This window comes from Apiospora kogelbergensis (assembly GCF_038363985.1).
Source record: "Apiospora kogelbergensis strain CBS 113332 chromosome Unknown utg000001l_segment0_segment0, whole genome shotgun sequence".
Taxonomy (NCBI): Eukaryota; Fungi; Ascomycota; class Sordariomycetes; order Amphisphaeriales; family Apiosporaceae; genus Apiospora; species Apiospora kogelbergensis.
In genome coordinates, this window is record NW_027117418.1 from 3,307,141 (window position 1) to 3,329,677 (window position 22,537).

The 22,537-nt window shown below is 54.7% G+C and overlaps 8 protein-coding genes across 8 annotated transcripts; 6 read left to right on the top strand and 2 right to left on the bottom strand.

The window, feature by feature from the left end:
- Positions 1 to 349: 349 nt before the first annotated feature.
- PG998_001040 (uncharacterized protein) lies at positions 350 to 2,063 on the top strand (the record flags this gene model as incomplete). The annotated part of the gene is made up of 4 exons (XM_066867858.1): positions 350 to 512; positions 579 to 801; positions 862 to 1,596; positions 1,673 to 2,063. The coding sequence occupies 4 exons, from the start codon at positions 350 to 352 to the stop codon at positions 2,061 to 2,063; spliced, it is 1,512 nt and encodes a 503-aa protein (XP_066736273.1).
- Positions 2,064 to 2,084: 21 nt separating this feature from the next.
- PG998_001041 (Serine/threonine-protein kinase) lies at positions 2,085 to 3,281 on the top strand (the record flags this gene model as incomplete). The annotated part of the gene is made up of 1 exon (XM_066867859.1): positions 2,085 to 3,281. One exon carries the CDS (start codon positions 2,085 to 2,087, stop codon positions 3,279 to 3,281), a length of 1,197 nt encoding a protein of 398 aa, XP_066736274.1.
- A 444-nt stretch (positions 3,282 to 3,725) lies between these two features.
- PG998_001042 (uncharacterized protein) lies at positions 3,726 to 5,558 on the bottom strand (the record flags this gene model as incomplete). Its single annotated transcript, XM_066867860.1, has 2 exons — positions 3,726 to 5,069; positions 5,127 to 5,558. The coding sequence occupies 2 exons, from the start codon at positions 5,556 to 5,558 to the stop codon at positions 3,726 to 3,728; spliced, it is 1,776 nt and encodes a 591-aa protein (XP_066736275.1).
- A 488-nt stretch (positions 5,559 to 6,046) lies between these two features.
- Positions 6,047 to 7,724, top strand: PG998_001043 (WD domain-containing protein; the record flags this gene model as incomplete). Its single annotated transcript, XM_066867861.1, has 4 exons — positions 6,047 to 6,312; positions 6,390 to 6,506; positions 6,566 to 7,069; positions 7,139 to 7,724. 4 exons carry the CDS (start codon positions 6,047 to 6,049, stop codon positions 7,722 to 7,724), a joined length of 1,473 nt encoding a protein of 490 aa, XP_066736276.1.
- A 679-nt stretch (positions 7,725 to 8,403) lies between these two features.
- On the bottom strand, positions 8,404 to 14,971 carry PG998_001044 (uncharacterized protein; the record flags this gene model as incomplete). Its single annotated transcript, XM_066867862.1, has 5 exons — positions 8,404 to 8,671; positions 8,845 to 10,231; positions 10,314 to 11,639; positions 11,702 to 13,903; positions 13,975 to 14,971. 5 exons carry the CDS (start codon positions 14,969 to 14,971, stop codon positions 8,404 to 8,406), a joined length of 6,180 nt encoding a protein of 2,059 aa, XP_066736277.1.
- Positions 14,972 to 17,134: 2,163 nt separating this feature from the next.
- On the top strand, positions 17,135 to 17,746 carry PG998_001045 (uncharacterized protein; the record flags this gene model as incomplete). Its single annotated transcript, XM_066867863.1, has 1 exon — positions 17,135 to 17,746. One exon carries the CDS (start codon positions 17,135 to 17,137, stop codon positions 17,744 to 17,746), a length of 612 nt encoding a protein of 203 aa, XP_066736278.1.
- Positions 17,747 to 18,586: 840 nt separating this feature from the next.
- Positions 18,587 to 21,144, top strand: PG998_001046 (uncharacterized protein; the record flags this gene model as incomplete). Its single annotated transcript, XM_066867864.1, has 5 exons — positions 18,587 to 19,312; positions 19,375 to 19,407; positions 19,461 to 19,837; positions 19,898 to 20,125; positions 20,178 to 21,144. 5 exons carry the CDS (start codon positions 18,587 to 18,589, stop codon positions 21,142 to 21,144), a joined length of 2,331 nt encoding a protein of 776 aa, XP_066736279.1.
- Positions 21,145 to 21,469: 325 nt separating this feature from the next.
- PG998_001047 (uncharacterized protein) lies at positions 21,470 to 22,449 on the top strand (the record flags this gene model as incomplete). Its single annotated transcript, XM_066867865.1, has 4 exons — positions 21,470 to 21,833; positions 21,905 to 21,996; positions 22,051 to 22,233; positions 22,348 to 22,449. The coding sequence occupies 4 exons, from the start codon at positions 21,470 to 21,472 to the stop codon at positions 22,447 to 22,449; spliced, it is 741 nt and encodes a 246-aa protein (XP_066736280.1).
- Positions 22,450 to 22,537: the final 88 nt, after the last annotated feature.

Consider the following 22,537-nt stretch of genomic DNA (forward strand, 5'->3'; position numbering starts at 1 on the left):
GACACTGGAACTGCTTAGGGCGGGCTTGGAATTGGCAAGCGATAGGAGCTCTTGCTTTCTGGCATCTCTTCTGGCATCACTGGGCGCATTCCAATTGGAAGGAGCAAAGGGGCTTTCTTGCAACAGCCGTAAGAACCGAAGTAATCACGCACACACCCCACTCGCATTGCCCAAGACGCAGTAAAGCAAAACCTCGGTCTCTTGCGTGTGTTCCGTCGTCACGGAGCCTGCAGGTTTGGGGTTTTCTTATTCTCGGCATTCATCTGTCAGCTCTTACAGTCGTTATCACCAACAGTATCGTTCAGCAACAACGCCTTCGCTGCGAACCGCCCCAAGGTTGACCGTAGTCATGAAAAGAAACACTGCTGCGCTCCGCAGCCCCCCATCCGCACAAGCAGATTCACAGACCCTCGAATCGTCGTCGTCTATGTCTGCGGCGGGAGAGCCTCCCCGAAAGCTAAGACGCCAAGGCTCGAGGATTAGGTCGGTCCTCCGCTCTCTAACGAACAGCGGTAGGTCCCAGCTGGGCTTGGATTACAGGCGGGGGGAGGCACTCAGAATGATACTGATCAATACAGCGTCCGGAACTTCCTTGCATGAGCGTGCTAGCCCCCAACCCAACCCACCGCCATACGAGAGGGAAGAGTATGACCACAACGATGGTCTGCTCAAGCGTTTTTCCCTGTCGGGGCTGCAGTCTCCATTTAAGCCGACCGCCACCATCATTCATCGCAAGCCCTCGAAACCGAGACGCTCCATTCGTTCTTTGGAGAGGCCACACGAGCAAGAGACGCCGCCATAGTTCAGTGGCCTAGCGCATGGCCTTGACACCGGGAATCCACAATCATCAACATCCAATAGTAACAGCAACAGTAACAGCAATAGCAACACAAACTCGAGTGGCAAATACCCCGGCCATCCAATCGAAACCACCGTCACGCCAACAACCTCCTTGGACTCCAAAGTCTCGCACCAGGAGACCAACTCGGCAGAGAAGAAGTCCAAGACCGCTAGTGTGCTTCGCCGCGAGGTTGTGGTCGAGCTCGCGTCCAGCCCAGATTCGACACTGGAACCGATCGAGGAGACTGCCCTAGATCAGTTATGCCCAACTGTCTTAACCGTGGAAAAGGCGTCGGCTGCCAAGATTTATCTAGAGACCTATTTCAACGAGATGCTTACGAAGAACAGCCCGAGAGAGATGCGCCTTCAACTCCTCGAGGCGGACCTTTGGAGCAGACGCGATGAGCTAAGTCCGCCCGAGAAGGACTACAGGCGTCGCCTGTTCTACAAGCAAGAGACGGACCATTTGCGCGAGACGCGAGCGCTGAAAGCCAAAAGCACCAGCGTGATGAAAGGCATACACAACGAGTTGGCTGATAATTATGAAGTCCTAAAGATTCTAGGCAAAGGCAGCTTCGGCGTCGTCAGGCTGGTCAAGGAGAAGGCCGACAAGGGCTTTACCAACCAAACCCCATCGGATAAGAAGCCAGTCTACGCCATGAAGGTGATCCGGAAGTCTGCGATGTTGCGAACAAGCCAGGAGGGGCACTTGAGGGCGGAAAGAGATTTCCTGGTTTCCTCTGAGGGCTCACGATGGTATGCGTCCACCATAGATATACCGGATAGGAAAGTCGGTTCCACCACAGAATGTGCTAACCCAGACAACTTGTAGGATCGTACCCCTGATAGCGAGTTTCCAAGACCCTGCCAATCTGTATTTGATTATGGAGTATATGCCAGGGGGCGACTTCCTTGGTTTACTTATCCGCGAGAATATCTTGAACGAACCGGTAGCCAAATTTTTCATCGCCGAGATGATCCTGTGTATCGAGGAAGCGCACTCTTTGCGTTGGATACACCGGGACATCAAGCCAGACAATTTCTTGGTGTCTGCTACGGGCCACCTCAAGATTTCCGATTTCGGTCTTGCCTTCGATGGCCACTGGTCACACGACACAAGCTACTATCACACCCATCGCTACAGCCTCGTTCACAGTCTTGGCCTCACCATCGAGGGTAATTCCGTTGATCGGTCGGAAGGCTTCCAAGGCACGCTCAAATAGGCGCAGAACGTGGCCGAGGCGATGCGGAAGCACGAACGCAAGACCCCCGAGGACGGCTCCCCATCCCCAGATCGAGAGGAACCTCTCTTGCAATGGCGTAACCGCTGTGGAAACCGACAAGCCGCCCGATCAGTCGTGGGGACTAGCCAGTACATGGCACCCGAAGTCATTCGTGAGGGCGAGTACGATGCAAGATGTGACTGGTGGAGTCTCGGCATCATCCTCTACGAATGCATCTACGGCCACACCCCTTTTCTGTCCGAAGAGGGCGGTCGCCAGGAGACTAAACGTAACATAGTCAACCATAAAAACACATTTGCCTTTCCACCACGCCCAGTCGTATCGCGTCGCTGCATGGACCTAATGGCCAGTTTGATACGCGAAAAGGAAACCCGGCTCTGCTCCAAACGTTACCATGCCCGGGAAGCTCAATTACTTCCCGTCCCGCCATTTCGTTCATCTCGTCGTCTGTCAAACCGTGACTGGGCTGGTCGATCGGTGTACCCCTACGATGCTGAGGAAATCAAAGCACACAAATGGTTTCGTGGCATTCCCTGGGACAAACTGCATACGGTCCCGCCGCCCTTCGTCCCCGAAATAAGTAGCGTCGAAGATACACATTACTTCGACGAAGAAGACCCCATTTCGGACTGGTCAGAATCTCAGCCAGATACCGATTCCTATTCTTTCCCAGCAGATACCGGCCTCGGTGCCGGGGGTGGGATGTCAGCGCCCGCCGCTGAACATGATACCACTCGTCTGATGGATGGACTGCCTGCCGGTATCCCCGGTATCCCTCCTAGTACCAACAACCTCGCCCCTTCTCTGGCAGCCGTTGCCAACCGGTGGCCCCCGCGTCGATTGGAGGCGGTGCAAAAACATCTGGAGGCATATCCCCTGGCGGTACGCAACCTGATGATGCGGTGGGTTGAGACGCCGTATGACTCGACACGACTGAAGCGGATCGATCGAGAGATCGAAACACTGACGGCGAACCTTCAAGAAGTGGAACAGCTCAAGAAAGCGGTGCGCATCTTTGGACGAAAAGAGACAAAGCGCCCGCGAGACCGACTCCTGCGAGACCGGCGCACCAAAGGCCTGGTTCTTGAAGTCCGCAAGCAGAGTGCCTTTTTGGGCTATACTTGGAAGAGACGGGGCAGCAGTGTGCTCGGCGATGCTTTCAGGCCGGTGGCGCCGATGGATGGGCAGGGGTTGTAGGGAGCCAGGGGCTGGATGGTTCGCCGGTGGCAACATGGCCGCCACGGAGAATCAGGATATATGGGGTTGATATCACAAACTGACTGACTTCCGTTGTTTGCCGGTGCGAATTGGCGATGTGCGGTATTGGTTATGTTGGTGCTAAAGGCATTGAGGCTTCAGTCTTTGTCACGAGCATCTGGGGTTATGAGGGCTTGAGAGGGAGAGTTCGAGCATAGCATAGGGGGGGGATAGAAATTGTTCAAGACGACATGGCTGACAGCAGAAGTAGGGCCTGAGAGGAGGCAGATAGACTTAACGCCGCAATTATTCCCTAGTCATTATTCATTAATCGAAGCCCCTACCTACTTGGGCATCTATACTATATATCTAGCCATGCTGTTTGCGCGTAATGGTTGTTGTCCACGTGTGCAGAGAGAGCAGAGTAGATGGGCATTGGCCTTTCTACACGCGCGACCAGCTCTTCTCCTCGCGGCCCTCCTTCTTCATGAAGCCGGCCCCTCCGGCGCCCGACGCCTGGGCCTTGGCGTTCAGGATTTCCCACTCGAACTCCTTGAGGGCGCGCATCTCGGACCCGAAGAAGAGCAGCGCAATGAGCCCGTCGATGGTGCCCGCCACGAGGCCCAGGCTGCTCAGCAGCATTAGTATGAAGGCGACGTAGTTGTGCGGACTGAACCAGACGCCCACGTAGCAGGCCAGGGTCACGCCGACCCAGGCGAAGAAGTGGTGGCCGCGCCAGCGGCGCTGGGAGCGCTCACGCGCCATGTAGGCGTGCACGACGGCGAGGATCTCGTCATAGGTCGAGGGTGGCAGGCGCGCGACGGGCTGGGCGGCGTCGCACAGCTGGGCCTCGTACGAGGTGGCGAGCAGGTGGTCGCGCAGCGTCGTTGTCGACTTCTGCTTGGCATGGCGGAGCGGCAGGTGCGACTCCGAGGCCGTCGGGGTCTGCAGGTAGATGCCCGCCGCCAGGAAAGCCTCGGGGATCTCGGTGGCGCGGGTGTCGGCCATCGAGGGGGCGTCGCCGTGGTGGGTGTCGATACTGGGCTTCGAGAGGTGGTGGTAATCGCTGTTGTTGGAGTTGGAGTTGGCGGTGGCGAGGCTCTTGTCGCGGTTGCTGTCGTTGTTGGTGGAGGATCGGGCCAGGGCCGTGGTGTTCTCGAGGGACAGGGGGTTGTTGGAGCGGGGAGACTGCTGTTGCTGCGACGAGTGGTGGAGGATGAGGGTCGCTTCGACGGAGAAATGGTCGCTCAGGCTGCAGCCGAGGTCCGGGTGGCGCTGCAGCATGCCGACGCGCGCGTCCTGGACGACCCAGCCCCAGCCCGGGTTGCTCCCGCCGGCGCCGGCGCCCGACGAGGCGAAGATGTAGTCGATGCGCTGGCCCTTGGCGTCGGACGTGTCGGGCGCGACGACGACGTCGGCCGGGCGCTTCTGCTGCTGCTTGGGCCAGCGCCAGCTGTTGTAGGCCGTGTTGCTGGTGGCGCCGTTCTCGCGCACGTTGAACTCGGCCGTGGGGATGGGCCGGCGGCGGGCGCGCTCGGCGTCGTGCTCGGCGGACCCGAGCGACGAGTCCGGGTGCAGGACCCGCCAGACGTCGCGCACGGGGGCGTGCGACGTCAGGATGCGGTGCGGCAGCGAGAGCGGCACGTCGTTGAAGTCGCCCAGGGCCACGACGAGGTGGCCCTTTTCGGCGGCGGCGCGGGCCAGCTTGGAGAGCTCCCAGGCTTGGGAGAGGCGGTGGGCCGTGTAGGTGTCCACGCCTTTCTGGTGGTTCTCGTAGGCCGGATGAGTCTGGAGAGAAGGGGGTCAGCTTTTCGAAGCGGGTCATGGCGGAGTGTTGCAACGCACATGAGTGTTGAAGACGTCGATGACCTCCTTGGGCCCTTTCCCATGGCGGATTCGCGCGCAGGCAACACCCTTGCCGACGAACCAATCACCACGGAAGAAAGCGGTTGGGCGGCCGTTGAGAGGATAAGGGACCATGGAGCTTTCCTCTATGGGCCACCGCGACAGTATCGCCAGGCCGCCGCCGAATGCGCCGCTGTGATAGAACTTGCCGTAGGGCAGTATAAAGCGGGTGGCGCGGCGGATGGCCTGGTAGTCCTCCTGGGTCCAGCATTCCTGGAGGCCCACGATGTGCGGCACGGGGTCCGAGGCGGCGAGGGCCTGGCCGATGGCGGCAAGACGCGAGGCGCGGTCTTTGGAGATGTACAGCAACCCCCAGCAGTTCAGGGTGATGATGTTGAGTTCTGCCAGTTCGGGCGGGAGAGAAGATTCCATGGTCGGGTGCTGGTGGGATTGTTTTTTCTTCTTCTTCTCTTCTTCTTCTTCTTCTTCTTCTTCTTTCATAGGCCGAGACAGCGGAGGAAAGCAAGCATTCAGGACGATAGGGGAACCATGTCGGACGGGTCATGCCCCGTTATGTATGCAGGTAGGTTCATCTGGTCTCCTTGGCGGCATGGCGGCATGGCTGCATGGCTGGCTGCATGTCCGGAGATGAGGTTGTGACGGACCAGGGTGTGTCCATCGTCACTGAAGACTGTCGGCAGTCGCCAAGGACCCTCTATTTTTCCAAATGAGCTCAGCGCACCCCCACTAGGCCACTAGGCCACCAGCCTAATCGCCTAACCGACGCTTAAACTGCGCCCGGTTAGTGCTTGGTCGTGCCACTTCCAGCCTTGTCCTCCCAATTTCTACAGCACTCCTCCAGTCGAAACCACCCTTTCCTTTCGACAGGGCTGTATCGCGACTCTCTTCGAGTCTCCAACATGGCCGAACTGGACACATCCGTGGCCGATGTGCCAGTAGCTGCCCCTCCCTCCAAGCGGCGCAAAGTCCGCCAGGACGACCGTACCGAGTCCACCCCGCGATACGAAGCCCCCGACGCCGAGGATGGAAAGGACGACAGCTCTTCTCTGCGCGTATCTATACGCGAGCGCCAACCCGAGAGCGCATCCGCCAGCAGGAGCCCCAGCCCAAAACGCCGCCACAACTTCTCCTCGAGCGACCACGACACATCGCGCAGCAGATCGAGGTCGCGCTCACGCTCAAGATCGCGCTTGACGTCCAGGTCGCCCTCCGACTCTAGGTCCCGCTCCCGCTCCCGCTCAGATTCAAGACTCAGATCCAGGTCGAGATCCAGGTCGAGATCCAGGACGAGGACAAGGTCGCCCACAGTCTCGCGCTCCCTCACCCGCTCGCCCGTTTCCGGCGACCCGACACCCTTCCGTACACCCGCCGCCGATGCCGACATCGATGTAGCATCCGATCCACCCCTGCCGCGGCAGCCCACGAAACCCACCTTCAAGCCGCGCCTCGTTCTCGGCGGGCACCGCAAACCCATCTCCCAAGTGCGCATCTCGCCCGACGGGGAGGTGGATCGCCTCGGCCTCCGCAGACGGCACCATCAAGATATGGGAGGCGTCCACGGGGCGGCACATCGAGACGCTGGTGGGACACATGGCCGGCGTGTCGGCCGTGGCATGGTCGCCAGACTCCAAGACACTGGCTTCGGGATCCGACGACAAGGCCATTCGCTTCTGGGATAGGGTCACAGGCCAGCCCGCGAGGTCGAGACCGTTGCTTGGACACCACAACTACGTCTACTGTCTTGCTTTCTCGCCAAAGGGCAACATATTGGCGAGCGGCAGCTACGACGAGGCTGTGTTCCTGTGGGATGTGCGCGCAGGGCGCTTGATGAGGAGTTTGCCGGCGCATAGCGACCCGGTTAGCGGCATCGATTTCAGCCGGGACGGCACTTTGGTGGTTAGTTGCAGTACGGATGGGTTGACGTAAGTTCTGCCGGCCCCTATTCTCCTACCAAAGAAAATCATAGCTAACCTGTGACGCACCTTGCACAGGCGGATATGGGACACGTCCACCGGCCAGTGCCTTCGCACAATGGTCCACGAAGACAACCCGCCCGTGACATCGGTTTGTTTCGCCCCCAATGGCCGCTATCTCCTTGCTTTCAGTATGGACTCATGCATACGCCTATGGGACTACGTCAGTGGCTCCGTTAAGAAAACGTACCAGGGTCATAAAAACTCGGGTTTCAGCATCGGCGGTACCTTCAGCGTGGTAGACGGGAAAGCCTACGTCACCACGGCCTCGGAGGACGGAGATATCGTGCTCTGGGACATCAGGACCAAGGAGATCGTCCAGCGTATCGAGAAGGCGCATGACGGCGTCTGCTTTTGGGTCGACGTGCACGGCGACACCATGGTCAGCTGCGGACAGGATGGCAAGATCAAGGTCTTCCGCCACCGTGGCCCACTCGACGAAAACGGCACGGCGACTGCGGCTGCTGCGAGCGGAGTACTGCCGAATGGAACGGGAGAGGCGAGCGAGGTGCCCGCGCCGGACACCATGGATGTGGACCAAGACGACCAGAGTCGCAGTGTCTCGCCCATGAAGACGGATGCGGAGATCAAGAACGAAGAATAATATAATCACGACAAGGAAGCTAGCTGTCTCTACGAGTCAAGTCCGCACACACCCCTAATACACACCAGACATTAGTCCTATAGTCATATTTGACTTGGGGGTAACTCAACAAGGGGCCAGAAGGGCGATATCAATAGAGTCGAACTCACTAGCTCAATTTCCACTAAATCTCCAGCAACATGTCACGAGTGAGAAATGGTGAGCTACCAAGTAGAGTAGAGGAACGTTTCGTCTACTGAACCCAAACAAACCCTATCACGACTAACTCCTGTATCTCCCGTGAGTGATTTGTGGCGTATACCTAAAGCTAGACACCCAGTCCTTCACACATTTGCTTTCCCTATTGCGCAGCTAGCTCCTGAACGCCGTCATGGACGAATGTGATAGGGGGCGCATGCGGGTCAAACCCACGTACCGCTTCTGTAACCGTCTACGCCCAAGGAAATAATACCAAGTTTTACTGCTCTTTGTGAGTATTTAAACTCATCGCTTGCATTCTCCACGACGCCGCCGTATATATAAAGACTGGGGTCAATCCAGATCACGTGCCTAGCTCAGTTGATTCCATTCATAACACTTCATTTCCGATAACCCTTAAGCGAATCAATCCCGCTCGCGAAGCCGATGCCATTATGGATTTGATATACGACACGTGCCAAAGAATATGTGAGAAGGGCACTCAGATAGTCTCCCAACCACCGTTGTTGATGTCCGCTTCGAGCTTACGACTAATAAAACTCGGGACGCCGTGGCCAAGCCACATGGCGCGGATCATCGAGTCGTAGCGACGCTGGTTGAGGAAGAGCTGGCGGCCATGACGGAGGCCCACGTCTACCTCGCCGTATTTGTCTATGTAGGGTGCGTTGCTGAAGCTACCACTCTTACGGTGGAGGTAGAAGATGGCGCACTTGCGAATGTTGATGAAGATTCCCATATTGCGCTGGCACCTGTTCAGGACGTGTGATTAGCAAATGGCCGGCCTAACGACTCCATCCGCACGAAATGGGTGCTCGAGGAGGTGGGAAGATTGCTTACTTGAACAGCATATGTTGCTGCGCCCCCGATCTTCTTAGAAGGCTTATCGCCGGGACCAGGCTCTTTATAGTCCATGATACAACACATGGTCTGTCCACAGAAGATCTCACCGCACATGAGGCAAACAATCGGGTCAGCGAGGTCGCGGCCCGTCTTGGGGCAGCGGCGGCGAGCGCACTCTTCGATCAAGGTATCGAAATTCTTGGGAAGTCCGATCAGCTCAAAGATGCCCGGGTGGCTTACCTGGGCCGAGGATGGCAGGCGGTGCGGGGCTTCGAGACTGTTGTCGACAGGGGTTTGTGATCGGAACACGATCTGATGTTTGATCCAACCCTGGGCAAGTCTCTCCATCTGCTTAGGCCAGCCGTACTCGGTCCCGAGGGGTGTCAGGGCTGTGCACATCTCATCAAAGGCTGGGAGGCGCATCGCGGCCGTCAGTCGCGAGAGCTCATCCAGCTCAGGGGCTGTAGGGACATAGCTATTCAGGTCCACGCCAAAGTGGACGTGGAGGAGGATGGCCGTCTTTCGCAGGAAAGCGAGGGCGTATCGCTGGACGAAGACGTGGAAGCTGGACAGGCTCTCGAAAGCTGGCTGGTCAAAACCTGCGTTCGGCAGGTCGTCAGATATTTCCGGGTCCTCGCAATTGCTGTTGATGCCGGCCAGGGTGACGGCGTGGCAGAAGTTGGCAAAGTTGTTCAAGGTTGTATCCTCAGGAGATCGATTGCCCATGATTTCAAGCCATTTGCCAATCGGAATATTGCGTGAGATGTTATAGACCACCTTGACTATCTCAGCGAAGTAACACAGCCGGACAAGGTCGGTGATGTCGATATTGTGAGCAGCTGCGACACCAAAGACGCATTCGCACATGAAGATGAAAGGATCCTGGCTCAGCAAAGGCGGATGGGTTTCTGCGGGTTGCCGGCTATTCGAAGAATCCCGTTCAAAGTATTCAGATATGAACAATTGGCAGTGCTGCCGCTCGCTATCCTTGCGGAAGTCGGCCTCCATTTGATTGTCTCCCCCGTTGCGAAGGCCACCAATGGAAATATAGGATGATGTTGTTTCAGACAGAATGCGTAGCTGTATCAACGCTTGCTCAGGTATCTTCTCGATCAGGGTCATTCCGTACTGTGCCTCGAGACCACGCTGCTGGATCTCGGTGGCAGAGATTGTGTAGCCCACTGTGCGAGCCATTGCTCCTCCACCCACAAGCTCGTCGTCCTTCTCTTCACCCTCAGGGCCCGGATATAGTTTGTTGTTCCGCAAAGTATCCCTCAAGCGCCGGTAGGCAGACATAAGTTCTTTGTCGCCGTTTTGTGCATCCGAGGGGCTTCCTGAGCGCACACTGGACTCGGGAGTCGCCACAGAGGAGAAGGCGTCGCTGAATGGGGTGCTGACAGTGACAGAGGGTGGACGGCTTACATTCCATGAGTCCATGACCAACTGGGATGAACCCTCGACTAAGCTATCTGGCATTGCAGAACGGACGTAGTCTGCGAAGGCATGCTGCAACGAACCGCGAAGTCGGGGGGCCCATGTGGGAGATAATACCCATGTGGTAATCAAGGAATGACGCAAACCCGTCTTGAGACTGTAACTCGCCAGGGTAAGACTCTTCCTTGCCATCCCAGGAGATCGGCAGGAATGCATTGCCCAGAGCTTTGCAGAGAGGGCACACGAACTCCAAGCGCTCCAGAGATTCTGGGTGATGCCGTGCTATTTGATGCACATGGCGGCGAGCTGTCGCCTCGGTATACATCTCGAAGCAGCTAAAGTGCATTATGTGGCCGCAGGATACAGCTACTGGACCAGGCCGAGAAAGCTTGGCGGGAACGCCTTTTCCGAGTCCCTGTTTCTCGGTAACAAAAGTCTCGCCGGCAGAATTGATTTTCTCGATTGCGACGCGATTCTCATGTGCCAGACCGAATGGACGTATGTCCTCGGCTGAACGGTCCAGGTTCTCTGGAGTCTGGGCAGCTTCTCTCACAAAATCCGCATCCTGGAAATCGGTCTGCCGCAGAATGTGACTTTCCATGAATAGACCGAAAGTGCCATAGAGTCGGCCATCGTCCGTATCTTCTTGGCATAGGATGCAGGTACCGCGAGGGTATTTCCAAAAGTTCTTCCGCTCTTCGACCGTCTGCTCGTCGCCCATATCGTCCAAGTCCTCATCGCCCCAGTCAATGTCTCCCTGCAACTCGAGAAAACTCTTTTGCTGTTGCTGAAACTGCGCCATGACCTTGGCTTGTCGATCCAAGGCCGCCTTCTTCTTTTTCTCACGCTCTTCTTCGGCAAAATGAGCACTGGCAGGCGATGCTGTATCAATCCTGTCAATAGGTATGCCCAGACGGGTATATGCCGTGTCAAAGTGAGCAGGCAGCTTTTGTCTCATCCTCTTGAGTATAAGATTGATCTTAGGATGGCAGGCCTTGAGTTCTTCCTTGGCTGACAGCAGTTCGAGGAGAGAGACGATGGTCTTCGCCGCGGGTGCCTCAGGCATGAAGTTGCTGCGACCTTGGCTTGTTAGGGCCCTGTAGACGAAAGATGTTTCCGTAGACGCATTGTACTCAGTCGTCTGATCCTCTGAAATAGCAATCAACACAAGATGCAAAACAACCTGAACAAAAGTCTCTACCCGGGTGTAAGGAACCTTGGGTGTCAACTTTGTTGCGACAAGTGGGTACAACAGTGAGTAATACACGATTTGGGCAAACATGCCGGTGGTAGTGAAAGTGGCCAGTCTGGTGAATGCGCCGGATTCGATAGGTTGAAGGTGCGGTTCATAAACAACGTCCTCGACAGGCTTGTTGGTTTTCTTAGAGATCCAGTTTCGGTATGCGGCCTCGGACTCTTCTCGTTGGTTTTTGTTGTAATGCGCTATATAGGGGTCGATATTCTCAATATATTGGGGCTTCAATTCGAATGTGCCATTATCTGACACCCCTCTGGCGCTTTGAAGGTTGCTACTTCATCCAAGACCTGCTGGAAGTCTTCCTGCTCATGGAACTTGTCCGGAAGCTTAGTGCAGACCTCGTTGAAAGACAAAGGTTTGAAGCAGAGTACATGGGAGATATCGCGACGCATGGCCATTAGTTGCATTTCCCGTTCATCTTGGGTAACAAGTGAGGTCCGGTCACTGAGAAGGACGATCAGGAGATGTACCATATCCTCAATAACATCCAGGTGCTGTACATCATCTTGCGCCGAGGAGCATTGTTCAAAGAACCCCTTGACCCAGGACTCCATGCCAAATCGATCGACAATGGATGCTAGAACCCTGCTGGGGTCGCAAATTACCAGGGCCGTCTGTAGTAGAAAGATGTCACGGTGGTGGGTGACGTTTCGATGGAGTATGTTGCGGTAGGTGATAGCTTGGTGCCGTAGGCTTATGCCGTTGCGCACCCACATCCCCGCCTTGATCTGGGCAAGCCAGACACAGACACGCAAGGGGTAATCAAAGGCGGCCATCAGGTAGTCTTCGGGTCCGTATTCGCGCCTTGGCAAGGTCTTGCGGCCCATGGTTTTGGGCTTCATCTTGAGTTCCTGAGCGGTGAAGCTAAGGACCGAGGCGAGCTCCTGGGCGGACATGTCTTTTCCACACTCAATGAGCCATGATAGCGTGTAATGAAGTGCATGGTGAAAACTGATGGGTTGCTCTTCCACAACGAACTTGACGACATCGAATTTTGTGGACTCTCCCGCGAATTCAAAATCAGTAAGAGTCTTGAATCTGACCTCGTCCTTGACCTCGGCTTGGGTGAAGCGAGCACGCTCTGCGCCTATCGAACTGACAATGACACTCTTAGCCATAAGTCTGATAGCCCGTGGAATGCACTGCAGGTCGTGATCAGGTACTTTGCGGAAAGAATCTGCAAGCATTCTACACAATTGGTTCATTTCTCGTGTCATCAGAGACGCACCGATCCAGGTGTCGGTCTCGTACTCGACGTGTTCACCAATCGCTCTAACATTAGGGCAAATACCCTGGTGAAGCTTGACCAGATCAAGGAACTGAAGGAGATACCGTTCTTCTGTCCTCATGCGTTCTTGCACATGGGGTGAACTGAATAAGTATCTCATGTCCACATAGAAATGATACATACGTCGGTTCGTAACCGACCCTGTATCAAACCCGAGGACAGCACTTGATGACACATCCCATGGATGGCCAACCTGCCTGTTGGTCAAGAACGTATACAGAATGGCCATGAGTGTGGTGAGGAAGTTGCCTCTTTCGACAACCTCGGCAGTGATAGACGGAGCGGTTAACATTTGCAAAGAAATGTTTATGATGGAGTGATCCGGCTCGCGATCTCCAATCAGATATAGCTGTGCAAGAGTGGTGTAGAGCGCGGCAAAACGAAGACCGAGGATGCGCTTGAACTCGGGGATGGTAACGACTGTCGATATGTAGAGAGCACGCAAGTCGTTCCGAACCTTTTTCCATAATCTCAAGTCGAACAAAATCAGCCAGTCCAGTCGGACCCTTTCAAAAACATCTTCATATGGACGACTGTCGACGTTTTCCAAGTACGCAGCTGGTGTCTCGACCCAATACCTTCCAGGTCTAGGTGGGTCGGCCTTGTCGGCCTTGGCATGACCGGGAGTCTTGGGCACCTCGAGATTCACCTTCGCATAGACTGTTGGTGCTATCAAGGGCTCGGCAGTATCTGAATCAGAAGGGGTTAAATCCCGGTCTCTTGCATTTCGCCTTGGGACCGGGGGCGGAGGCGGAGGAGGTGGATATCCAGCAATCGTGGCTTCTTCCTCTTCCAGAGCCTCCCCTATGGGGTTTTGCCTCCAGTCAGACATGTTCACATCTCCAGCGGCTCCCGCACCGGCATCTATCATCATGACGTCTCCGTCGTCGTCGTCATCACTGATATCATTATCTTCCTCGGCACTTGGCGGAGTTTCCCCATCGTCCTCGTCGTCATCATCAGAGTCATCAAGAAGGGCTGCCAGATTTCTCGGCATGGCCGTAATACCAACAGGCAGCGTGCCGGTCGCGTCGGCGAAGGCCATCATCCTCGCACGGGTCACAAACAGCCGCGCGGTTTCTCGCTGATAGTGCTGGTACTCAAGCTTTTCCTCATCCTCGATACTGATGTTCGTGAGGCTTGCATGGATTGCAGGGCTACCTTTCCGCCAAGGCATTAAAAGCTCTTCGCAAACAATTTGTCGAAGGATACTCCCATCCCCCCAACGGAACAGCCAGCGACATCGTTCAACCAGCTCACCATCGAACCACACATCTGTTCTCGAAAGGTGTCTCTTGACGACCGAATTGTGACGGTAACCTTGATCTGCTCCAATATCTTAGCGACATCTAGCAGGTGCGATATGTCTTGATGGTATATGAGAATACTACGCCCCATGTTGTCGGTTTCGTGGGCTTTTTGGTACCCATCAGCCGACGACATGCGACAGGCCCTGGCCACCTGCTCTTGTACTTCCACGACAGTATGCTTCTCGTCATTCCAGAGGATGACAGAGAACTCCCCCGGGGAGTCAATATCGCCGCCACAGTATGTGGAATTCAGCCGTGACATCTTCTCGTCCTGCTCGATCGAAGTTTTGGTCTTAGGTTGCCTGAGCTGCTCAGGTGCACACGAGACAACATCGCATATAAAGTCTATAGCCCTGGCAACGGTCATGCGAATATTATTCAGCAAAGGCTCGGGCAGGCCCGCTGCCTCCTTGCCCTTCCCTTTGTCTTTGCCTTCGCGTTCGGTATGAATCGTACAATATAGCGGTCGCTTCCAGGCCTCGGGGTCGCCACAATCACAACAACCACTGTTGCCGGGAGATATGCTGATGCGGACCATATGGCCTCTGTGATCTGTGGAATCGAAGCATTTGCTGCAAAGGCAGCATGTTTCATCGGCACCGCAGGTCTTGCACGAGTAGGTAGCCTCGCCGGCGCGGAAAATATGGCCACATGCCTTGCCCCTCGCGGCTTCTGTATACTCGGCGCCGTCTATTGCCCCCTGAGCTTCACTAAGCTTCAGGTCGCCGGTACTGGGTATCTTGCCCTCGGGAAACAGCAGGCGCATGTACTCGGGCTTGCCTCCAGCCATAGACCAGAAGAGGTTGGAGAGGAGATCGCGGGAGGCGGCATCGGTATATCGGTACCCATGTCGCTGCGGCAGCTCTATCAGATGCTGGCAGAGCTGCAGCTCTTGTGTAGACATGTTAGCCGTGTCCATGGCTAGGGAGGGGACCTGGTCGGTCGCATGTGACGTCGGCAGGAGTGGATCTCGGTCGTCTTTTTTTGTCCTTGTTTGGAAGCCTTCGATTGAGTTATTCGATAACTGTGCAGAGTACACAGACCGAACTGCGACAAGTGGTAGCGAGTCTGTCGGGTTACGAAGAAGGCGATATGATAAGTAGGTGACGTCGGTATCCCTACTGCATGTGGTGTTTAACTTGCTGGTTGGTGGCCGGTGGTGCTGGCACATTTGGGGGGTGCAGCTTGGATCAGGTTGGTGGGGGTTTGCTGGGTTCAATTTATGTGCTTCGCTACCGTCTACCATCTTACATAAGTCACCTCTTATCAACGAATTTGTCATGCTCTGTCGGCCGCTTTTTTATTCTCCCTTTAGAGGGGCCTTGGGATGCGCTGCTTTGAGGGCCAGTCTCAAATATCATGTTGCTGTCGCGCTACATGGCGTATGTCTCATGTGTCTCGCGGACGGCAACCCTGACCCCGGTGGAAACTACCGAGTACGTCGTCCTTATCGATACCACTGTATATATATCGGCACCTGGATGCATCAAATTCGAACAGGTTCAACGAGCCGGAGACCCAAGCAGCGCCAATATCAACCACGTCAGTAGTGTCATGAATTAGGAAGAATCGTTGGCAGCGTAGTAATGATTGGTTTCCATGTTGCTTGCCGCCACTCTTCGGCTCCCTTAGACCACCACTCACTTAGTCAATGCACGCTGTTGGGAAAGTAACAACGTGGATTTGCCGCGTAGTATATAGCCAATTGGTTTGGTATACAAGCTCAAGCGAAACTTGAGCAGGCCTAGTAGGGAATGTTGATGTTACGTCACAAAGGAGGCCTGCACCATGGAACTCTTCCAGGCCATCGCATATTAGTTCAATGTTTGGGCAGAGGCGTGTCTTTTGTCGTTCTATAGGGTACAGTTGTACAGACGGGGGCTGAATTGCATCCTCCCGTAGATGCCTTTCCTCTTTGTCCGGACGCTGAAAGCCTTGTATGGATCAACAGCCTTTGGGCCCTTCACGTTGGCGATGATGTACATGCCCTCGTCTGCATCGGGAGGGACTGTGAGGTAGAGTGCAGCAAGGAGAATCAAGTAAGATATAGAGTCCATTGCCACTCGCGTATATGTATCTATTCGTCGTCCGCAGCCTCCTGGACGTACTTGTGTCGGATGTCCTTCCATTGGCGCTGCGAGCCTGTCAGCCAATGTATACGGGGATCGGGGGTGGGAGGATGCCTTACGCCTCGGTTCATGCTGTCCCAGACCTTGTCCATGCCCTGGTTGTAGATCCTGTCATACCGTCAATTGCTGTTGCGACTGTTGCCTGCATCCGAGATACGTACAGCTCGAAGCCGAATCCGGCGGCGAACACGGTGCCCAGCATCTGCCAGTTGCGGGCGAAGAGGGCGCTGGGGGATATAGAGTTAGACTGCATCGTCATCGAGTTCGCGAGGCAGGTGGACTAACTTGTAGATGGGCTTGACCTGTTTGCGCGATTAGTCGTGTCTAGCAACGGAGGCAGTGCTGGATGCATGGGGGTGGTGCATACCATTTTGACGGATATGTGTATAATCGCACTCTGGTTCTAGAGAAAGGATGGTCGTGTGGTCTGGAGGGTGTCAATGGCGACTCAATTGACTGGACGTGGTAGAGGGTGGAATCGTTCGTGGTTGAGAATGAGGCTCCGACGACTCCTTGGGAATTTCCAAGAGTCTTAGTGATTGCCGGCCTTTGATTGGCTAGAGCTCGCCGGATCCACCCAGGCAACCAGGCCAGGCTTAAGCGGTTGGGCTTTGCCTTTGGTCGCACGACAAATGCCGCCAATTGCCCTCGTCTTCGCCTGTCTCTCAGCAGGCCGGCAGCTTGGTGCTGCAGTGAAATAGGTGGGCTGCTCCAGTGTCCGCCTATCTCCTTTATCAACCCCTCCAAGCCCTCGAAAAGGGTCAACACGGCTCGGTTTCCTGGGAAGTACAGAAGGTTGATTCTTCTGGCGGAATTTAAGATTCGCTGGAATTCCCCATTAGTCTCTTTAACACCCGTCTGACAACTTTTTCCCCCTTCCCTCTTCACATTTCTTGGGGCGGCTCCGAAAGCGCCGGTAGAGCTTTGCGTTGGTTGCCCTCGCCAACTTCACGATGCCTTCAGAACCTGCCAAACCCTCCACTTCGGGCATCGTCACCGACCATGTCAGCGGCGAGCGTCAAATCCCGGAATCTGTCCGCGCAGATGGAAGTACTCGAAAAGCAATCAAAATCAAACCCGGCTATCGGCCTCCGGAGGATGTCGAGCTTTACAAGAACCGCACCGCCGAGTCGTTCCGCAATCGCGGAAAGGGCGGCATCCCTGGCACAGAGGGACTAAAGGAACAAACCGTCGAGCCGCCCTCTGCGGCTAGCAACAAAAATGCAAAGCGAAGGGAAGCACGCAAAAAAGCCAAGGCGGCTGACGATACGAATGATACTACTGCCGACAAAGCGAAAGGTGCTGTCGAGGGCAAGGCAGAGGAGGCTGACCCTGAGGTCGAGAAGGAGAAGAAAGCTCGCAATCTAAAGAAAAAGTTGAAGCAGGCCAAGGACCTCCAAAACAAGAAGGAGGGAGGCGAGTCCCTCCTGCCTGAGCAAATTGCCAAGGTCATCAAGATCAACGAGCTGGTTCGTGAGCTCGAGGCGCTTGGCTTCGATTCCGAGGGCGAGCCGAAGGCCAAAGGGGACAACGGAAGTGAGAAGCAGCAAGAGGAACAAGGATGAACCGCATGTTCTCTGGTTCCCATTCGACGTGTCAGGGCTTCACGACATATGCCCGAGGCTTGATACCAAGCCTTTGAGCTTGCAGCTATGCCGGCACGCCAACACCTTGCCCGGTCAACCAATATGCTATCATCGCGTATACACGCTGGCTGTGGCTCGTCTGCCCGTTGGATTCCGAGACCCTGCCTAATTTAAGCTTGTGGCCGTATAGCCAGAGAGCATATACCTCATCCATCCAGCATGGCATCATTCACGCAACGATCACCCAGCTTATCCAGCAGAGATGAGGTGGTTAGTGATGAGGGGTTTGAACTGATGAAGGGGTGCGATGTCAACACCGTGGTTAATCGGCTCATCATCTCACAGGTTTGATCAACAATCTGCGGGGCTCTAGCTTGATATATATCTCGTATCTAGTTGAAAGTTGATTTCCATGTAGGAAAATCCAAGACGAAGCATCCGGTGGCAGCTTTCGATTGTAGAAAGACTATTTGTAAATATCATCCTGTACGTATATGAGGTGTTGCTGGTATAGTTAGCTAAATGCAAAAGTTTTATACAAGGCATCAAGGTTTCGCGACATCAATAGCCTCCAAGGCACGTGTCATCCCATGTCCCCTCGCCATATACCCTTGCTTTTCCAATCATCCCAGCGCGTTTCACGGGTTGGTTGTTGGGCGGCACCGGCTACGCGTTCACCTTGAGTTATGGTTGTGCGGGGCGTGGGACGGTCGTTCAATATCCCCAGGTTCGCGTCTTGTGACTTACACGCGTCATATCCACCTTCCGATTTTTCAAACAACCAAAGAACCCATCACCGCGCGGTTGGAGATCTGCACGATGAAGTCTTCGGGGGAAGACAAGACTCGGGCGAGGCTGAGACGAGAAATTTGTGATGTAATCAATGACATTGGCTCCGTCGACAACTGCAACACCTCGGCGTCGATCGATAAACCCGAAACGTGTACTTCACCTCCAGAGCTGACGCAGAGGCTTCGCCAAGCGCTCGTGTCGTGGTTCTCATCAGGTGCTGCCGGTGGGCTGAACGCAAATACCCTTGTCTACGATTTTGGGGACTACCAAAGCGGCCAAGCTCTTACGCTTGATGCGCTCTCCCCTGGTGGAGAGGCCACTCAATTCCATTATCTTCGGAGCGTGGCCGAAGAGCTTAACTGCGAGGTCTTTCTCATCAAGCTGAAGAGGGAAGATACTGGCAGTGAAAATTATGGATTTAATACTGATTGTATGGAAGAGGACGACGAGGACGACGAGGAAGAGGGCGACGACGATAGCGAGAACCTACCTGTACGTTCACTGATCATGACTTCATCTGATGGCCAACCTGAGATCCGAGCTATGGTACAACAGAACCCCGGATCAAGATATCGAATCGACGACAGGACGTGGACTGCCGAAGTACTAGTCGACTGGCGGAGTGGTTTCAAATTAGATGACTATCCTCTCGAAGAGGGCGTCATAGTCCAAGACGAATTTGACATGGATCTATGCGATGACGACGATACGACCGATGAGTATGACGATGACAAAGAAGGTCCGTATGAACCTGTAAGCCAAGACTCCAAACCGTGAAAATGCGTTCGTTCTAAATCCTGGCATGCGCCCGTTAGATCCGATACTTCACCAAGCGATTCTCGTCCACGGTAAGATTCTTTGGTCTCGGTCTCCTGTCCATCGATACTGATGTTCTCCCTAGGCCGTACTTGTCATATCGAAGGCCTCCTTGCTTGATTTCTTGTGCGAACTATCTCTCAATAATAAACGCAGCTCACCGGTTTCGCAGCTGGTTAACTACGTGGCTGTCAAGTGCCACGATCCAGATCATGGCCAGCGCCACATCCACGGCCTGTTTGAGTTATGCACGAAACTATTGGCCGGTCCTAACCAGCTACGGCTACTCAGCGAAGAAGCCATTATCGAGGCGCTTCAGTTAGCCATTGATTACAATCACGCGCAGCTGTTCAACGTGATAGGCAATAATGTTGCCATTACGTTGTCGCCGGAGCGGTTCTTTAATTGGGCAGGCCACTATCTTCGGAACGCGAGAATACCGTTGGGGGCATTGATACCTGCGTGAGTACATCCGCCATCCCCGGTGCCACTTGTGCGCACAGTATTTATGACTTATCTTAGTCTCCGCCGTTCTCTTTCTGTTACATGCCAATTCTCTGAGTGGTACACCTGTATCGACCGTCTGAGAGCCTCGGAAGCTGGGGCACCCGACGAGCTGCGAGAATTCGCACAGATCGCTTTGGACGAGGCAGCAATTTTCTGCTGGCAAGGCGATGTTTTCGAGCGGGACGGCGAGGCTCTTGTACTCGTAGCATGCCGGTTCAAAGGTTTCGACTGGCTATTGAATAAGTACGTGGCTACCCCTGAGATCGTTAATACACTACTTGACGGCCCTGCCTAGGATTGCCCCGATCGTACGTGGAAGAGCTGAGGATTTTGCTTTTGCGGCGGCCTTCTGTTGGACACTCTACAATGCGTCAATACAGGGAGATTTACCAAGACAAGAGTCCTTCATGCTGTTGAAGAGCTTAGTGGCCATTATCCAAGAGTCGTTCGATATCATGCGTCTGGTTAGCGAGCCTGTTTATCATTACAGAAGGCAACACGCGTACGCCCAGGGCACATACTTGCCGCCGCCACCTGTCTCCGGCCAGACGCTCGTTAACCAGCTTCGACTCATGATAACCGTTAGTTCTGATGACGAAGTACGAAATTTGCTGTCCAAGATGACCGAACAGGTCAGACTCGTGGATTGTAGAGACTTCACTGGCCTCTATCTCCCCCTCCTGGACGACTTGATGGGGCTGGCGCAGTTGCATTCGAAAGATCTGAGAGACTCTCCCCTTGCTAGCCTCGCTTATGAGGTTGTATCGGAATACTGGCAGCAGCAAAATGCCGGCGTAGGACCGGCCCTGCAGACACAAGCACTTGGCCGCCTGAGCCCGATGCTACTGAACTGCGGGTGCTCCATTTGCCAAGATCTACACAGATTCTTTGTCGAAACCCCCAACGTGCCACAAGCAAGCTTTGGGGCTGGTGTCTCGGAGCGCGCAGGGCTGATGCACCTGAGTACAATGATCAAGCAGTGTACGGGCTTTTGCGGCTATGAAGTAGAGCATGTTGGGTTACACTGCAAATGGTTGGTCACCAAGAAGGGCTTCTTGGCCGTGGAACAACAAACCAGCCGTGTGGCATTTGCGCGAGCAGTCCTGGGCAAGGTCAATCAGCTGCAGCTATCGTTGATACTTGGTGAAACGAGATATACCAGCATCATGGGCACGAGCCCACCCTTGCCGGCTCCTTCTTCGGAAGCATCGCCATACAAGACCTCGAGTCCGAACAACTTCCTTAGCCATGGACTTCCTTGACTAAGAAACAATTGGCACCGAGGTCTCGGTCCCGAAAACACCCATGCTGTACAGGTGAAGCGCGGATGGGCTTTCCGAAGCCAGGCAGAAGAAGCCCTTGGCAGGACTGGCATATCCCGGAATTGACTCGGAAACAGACCGCACTCTCTCCACACAACATCCGATGCCCGCATCCCCCACCTCCCCGGCACATGCCATCCGACATGGATCCGCATTCGCATCTTGAGCACCTCGGCCTCTTCGGGAGGTGTCACGATCAGAAAAACCCCTTACAACTACCGACACATGCTCTATTCACCAATCCCTGCGCTCTCCATCCGGCAACATGGACTCGACTTCAGGCATTCCTGGCTTGTTGTATGCCAACAGCAAAATATCGCGGCTCGACATCCTTGACGACAATGCCTTCTTTGAGTGGTACGATGAGGAGCACATTCCCGAGTTGATAGGAACCAAAGGTTTCAACTCGGCATTCCGGTTAATCGACACCAACCCAGACTCCGAACGGCCTCATCTGGCTGTATATCCCACTAGGAACTTCTCGTTTTTCCAGTCCAATGAATTCAAGGGCTTAAAGTCGCTGCAGAGCGATAAGCTTCCTGGAACCGGCGCTGTCGCCGAAGTCATGGAATCGACGTCGAGGTTTGACAAGTTGGTCCAAGTTTATGACCCAACCAGGAAAGGACCTGGTAGGTTTAGCTGTATACCATTTGCCCTTGACAGACGTCATCAACTATCAGCTGAGGGTGCTGACATGCAGGAGGTCACACCAAGTGCATCATCTCCGCGCAGATGAAGTCCGCCTCCGGCCCCGCTGCCGAAGAGGACATTGACTTGTGGTACCGTGAAGAGGTAAGCAAACCATCTAGCACCCGTGCTATTTGTCAATGCTCACGGATTTCTCAGCACCTTCGTCTTATCGCCAAAAGCGAGGGCTACCTCCGAACGACGAGGTACAAACTCGCCTTCTCGGCGAGCTTCCCACCGGCATCAGAAGATGAGGTCAAGCCACCAGTCTGGCTGGCACTTCATGAGTTCGAGACTGAGACCGTGGATATGACCAAGCTGGCTGAGCTGACCATAACGGACGTAAGTCAGCAACGATGAAGTCCTCCTTTGGAGGGTGCTTCTATCCAGTCCATCGCTCCTCGGAACATACCTAAGAGGACATTCTATTGATCTCGCTGACCTTGATACCTACAGTGGACTAAGAAGATTCACGAGACAACCAAGGGAATTTTCATTATTTACAAGCTTTCCAAAGGGTTCGGTACCAAGGATTTGTTTCACGGGGTTGAGCTGTGATAACCTGGAGGATATCTACAACAAGCTGGAATTCAATGATGCTTCGCAGATAGACCACTGTGTGGAGGATCTGACTTGTTTGGAGGCC